General features: G+C 51.8%; 1 protein-coding gene across 1 annotated transcript in view; it reads right to left on the bottom strand.

Annotated features, from left to right (window-relative positions):
• fmnl2a (formin-like 2a) overlaps positions 1-5,000 on the bottom strand; it is a gene marked incomplete at its 5' end in the record, with an annotated part of 58,453 nt that overhangs the window by 18,228 nt on the left and 35,225 nt on the right. The window contains 2 exon segments of the mRNA XM_084442758.1: positions 2,097-2,171; positions 3,976-4,069. Coding sequence (XP_084298884.1) covers positions 2,097-2,171; positions 3,976-4,069 — 169 coding nt within the window.

Below are 5,000 nucleotides of genomic sequence, written 5' to 3'. Positions count from 1 at the left end.
CACACCTCCCGTACACACACCTCCCGTACACACACCTCCCGTACACACACCTCCCGAACACACACCTCCCGTACACACACCTCCCGTACACACACCTCCCGTACACACACCTCCCGTACACACTTCTCCCGTACACACTTCTCCCGTACACACACCTCCCGTACACACACCTCCCGTACACACACCTCCCGTACACACACCTCCCGTACACACACCTCCCGTACACACACCTCCCGTACACACACCTCCCGTACACACACCTCCCGTACACACACCTCCCGTACACACACCTCCCGAACACACCTCCCGAACACACACCTCCCGTACACACACCTCCCGTACACACACCTCCCGTACACACACCTCCCGTACACACACCTCCCGTACACACACCTCCCGTACACACACCTCCCGTACACACACCTCCCGTACACACACCTCCCGTACACACACCTCCCGTACACACACCTCCCGAACACACACCTCCCGTACACACACCTCCCGAACACACACCTCCCGTACACACACCTCCCGTACACACACCTCCCGTACACACACCTCCCGTACACACACCTCCCGTACACACACCTCCCGTACACACACCTCCCGAACACACACCTCCCGAACACACACCTCCCGAACACACACCTCCCGTACACACACCTCCCGAACACACACCTCCCGTACACACACCTCCCGTACACACACCTCCCGTACACACTTCTCCCGAACACGACCACCAGCCTGGGGCCGGGTCTGAGCGGATAGTGATCCCCCTGTCCAAAAACAGGCCTACCCCTGCAACACTGAAAGAACGTCTTCTGGAATAGGCTACTTCATTTAGTATATTCAAATTCATAGCGTTTGGCGAGACTGGGTTGCTCGATTCAGCATTTGTGTAACAGGATGCCAGCGGGCTCTTAGACCGGAAATCAAGCGAATAGTGACGCGAGGCTAACGAGCACCATTAGCCTGGAAGCCAGACTCATCACGGAAAAAAAAGTTTCTCAATACATTCCAGCCACCCGGAACGATACGATCTTTCCCAAAAAATGGGGCACCAATCAGGAGACTGCATTTTAACTGCTGTTCCGCCCTCAGGTCCCTGATTGGTCCCCGTAGATGATGACGAGAAATACAACAGGAGTCCGCTGGTAGAATGAAGCAACGGGCGGTAATGTTAACGTTAGAAGAATAAACACAGCCATATGTGCAGTTTTTGCAGAAATACACTCAATAACAACAATTAAAGAAGAACAAGAGTATGCACTAGAGCGGAAAAGACGTTTTCGCCATTCTTCCGACTGGATTTGGCAAAAGTTTGATCTGTTTTGTTTTGATTGGCTGAAGGAGTTAATCTGTCGAGGCAGGTACTCCCGCCCACTGAAATCGCTCTGGGCGGCTGGAAGTCCAGCCTCTATCCTGACAACCCTGTTTTAGGCTAGAGAAGCTGTCAGCTAACGCTTTAGTAACTGATTAATACGGCATCCAAGTAGACAAATTAACCAGCAAACCGCCCTCTCTGTGAGTGGCTCATCCGGATCGAGCCTCATCAACAGGTGAAGCAGGAGTTTGTTTTGCTGTCTAAGTGCACACTGCGAGAACCGCCGCGCGCTCTCGTCACCCTAACACCGGCTTAATGGACTTCCTGAGGGAGCTCGCCATGGCGGGCCCAGCCGGAGATGCCAGCCCTGACAAATCTGTTTGCTTTCGCGCTCGTGTCAAATGACTGGCTGGCGACCAAGGGGCTCAACGAGCACTTGTGACTTGTGGCACACACAGGGCCTATTCAAACAAACACTGCATGTGTCTGAACCCCCACACGCATCAACAGAGGTTAAGGGCCCCGAGAGAGAGAGGAAGGGTGTGTTATGGAGGGAAATGATGTGTTTTAATTACAGTGCGGGCAATTAATTCATCATTATCAAGCCACTTTATTTCATTTTCATCCATTTCTATTCATATTTTATGATAGATGAGAAACAAATGAGTTGTCGTGAAATGTTGTGTCTCCGGGCGACAGAGGTTCTACCGCGAGGTGAGTCATTTCAACAGTGTGTGTGTGTGTGTTTTCAGACAAAGCGTGAAGAAGGTACCATGAAGTCGATGTTGTTGTCCTCGTTCTTGAAGTGCTCCATCAGCTTCTCGAACCGCTGCGTCTCCGCGCACACCTGTGACGCAAAAACGCTCGTCAGTCACTCGCTCTTTCCTCAGATGAAGTCACTCATTCGAACCCCCCCCCCTTCTCCACACACACACACACACACATACACACACACACACACACACCTGAAACCTCCCTTGGAATCATACAGTAGGCTTTGTAACAGACATGACCTATTTTCCCCCTATCTGCATATGATATTACCATCTCTACAGCTGAGAGGGAGAGACAGAGAGAAAGAGAGGGAGAGAGGGGAAGAGAGACAGAGAGAGGGAGGGAGAGAGAGAAAGAGAGGGAGAGAGGGCTAGGGGGTTGGTGACAGAGAGAGAGAGGGAGAGGGAGGTGACAGAGAGAGAGAGAGAGAGAGAGGGAGAGGGAGGGGGGAGGTGACAGTAGTATTTCAGTTCAGCTCCGAGGCAGGGACAGTGAGACAGAGCAGTGATAAAGGAGAGAGCAGACAGAGAAAGAGAGAGAAGGAGAACCAGAGAGGTGAGGAGTCACCACCAGAGAACCCTAATACACCACCAGAGAACCCCACTACTATCATCTCAAGGGGTTATTCCAAATAAAGAATTTCAATAACCCCCACACAACCAAAGAACCTCCACACAACCAGAGAACCTCCTCACAACCAGAGAACCTCCTCACAACCAGAGAACCTCCTCACCACCAGAGAACCTCCTCACCACCAGAGAACCTCCTCACCACCAGAGAACCTCCTCACCACCAGAGAACCTCCTCACCACCAGAGAACCTCCTCACAACCAGAGAACCTCCTCACCACCAGAGAACCTCCTCACAACCAGAGAACCTCCTCACAACCAGAGAACCTCCTCACCACCAGAGAACCTCCTCACCACCAGAGAACCTCCTCACCACCAGAGAACCTCCTCACCACCAGAGAACCTCCTCACAACCAGAGAACCTCCTCACAACCAGAGAACCTCCTCACCACCAGAGAACCTCCTCACCACCAGAGAACCTCCTCCCCACCAGAGAACCTCCTCACCACCAGAGAACCTCCTCACAACCAGGGAACCTCCTCACAACCAGAGAACCTCCTCACCACCAGAGAACCTCCTCACAACCAGAGAACCTCCTCACAACCAGAGAACCTCCTCACAATGGCCCAGAGGGCCAGATCACCCTGCTCCGTCTTTGAACTCCCCAGTCTCCAGTTCAATAACACTCCTGCACTGTCATGTCTTGTTCTTGCACTACACTGCACGTCTATTGCACCAACAGGCTTGAAATTCCCCGTAGGTGCAAGCGTACTTGGCCAAATAAAAGTCTGATTCTGAATCTCTGGAAACTAGAATACCTCACACACACACACACACACACACGCACACACACGCACACACGTCCAGACACACAGAGGTGCACAGTATACTACTGTTCAGACAAACAGGGTCAGACAGGGCGTCTTGGATGCCCCTGCCAAATCTCTACCACGCGCGCACACACACACACAGACAAACTGTTTTTCCCTGGGCCTGTGGGGTCAACTAGCCTCCCCCAGCTGAGCTCTACAGGCTGGTGTGTGTGTGTGTGTGTGTGTGTGTGTGTGTGTGTGTGTGTGTGTGTGTGTGTGTGTGTGTGTGAGCGCTCGCGTGTGTGCAGGGCTACCCAGACAGACAGACCACATTCCTAGATGCTCTCCAGCTCAGGAATCCACCAGAGAGACATTCCTCCAGCACAAGTCAGTTTTCAGATTACACACTGGAGATATAATTACATATCAGTCTCACCCCCACCCCGCCCCCCATCCCCCACACACACCTCCTCCCTCCCCCCCGTGTGACGCGTACCTCCTTAAAGTTGTCGAAGGCAGAGAGGATTATTTCGTGTCCCCCCCTCACCAAGCAGACGGCAGCCAGAAGCTCCAACACCAAGGCTTTGGTTCTGGAGGAGAGAGGGAACCAATCACAAATAAAGTTTTGTTATCGTTTTATTGCAAGGCTGTGTGAAATGCCCAATTCCGACTGGACAATTGCGCATTCTACCGGTCAATTATTTCTCGTTGATTAACGAGAGTCGAAAGTCAAGCGCAACCGAGCAATATTAACCGCCGCTTAGGTCAACACATTATATGGCTGTGGGCGACAGGTGAAACTTTGAAAGTTGCTGAACATTCGAAACAGTTAATAACAGTTTGGGCTGTTGTACGGTATGTGAACCCATTGTCTCCAAACCAGTCTCTGAAAGACGGTCATTATCGACAAAAAGAGGATCCCTTCAGTGGGTTACAAAACAAATTCTTTACACACTGTCGGGCGAATATTTTTCCATAATGACCAGCTGGCCGTGCGTTATCCCTTACATACTGTACTGGTCGGGTGCCATCAAACAGGAGCGTGAGCTAAGTGTTTGACCCTGGGAACTGGCGTGCTGAGGTCTGACGTCTTATTTCGGGTCATACCATCAGGTGATCGGTGACGGGGGGGAACACGGTCACCTCTTCTTATTTCATCACAGGGATGAAACGACAGGTGGAACAAATGAATCCAGTGGCCGTAATCCCGACGGGTTGAGTGTGTGTGTGTGTGTGTGTGTGTGTGTGTGTGTCTGTGTGTGTGTGTGGAGGTAGCTTGGCTCATTCATAAAGGATTGTTTCTGCCTGGTCGGCAGATTACTGGAGACATTATGTGACAGGGTATCTGAGGCAGTACAAAGCTGCTATGGAAGTCACTAAGCCCCAGCACCAACACACACACACACACACACTCTCTCTCTCTTTCTCTCCCTCCCTCTCTCTCTCTTTCTTTCTCACTTTCACTCTCTCTGTCACTCTCTTCTCTCTCCCTCCCTCTCTCTCTCCTTCCCTCTCTCTCCC

The sequence above is a fragment of the Borostomias antarcticus genome (assembly GCF_949987555.1).
Source record: "Borostomias antarcticus genome assembly, chromosome: 9".
Lineage (NCBI taxonomy): Eukaryota > Metazoa > Chordata > Actinopteri > Stomiiformes > Stomiidae > Borostomias > Borostomias antarcticus.
Note: the sequence above shows the minus strand (reverse complement) of the source record. Positions and strands in the feature narration are given on the sequence as shown.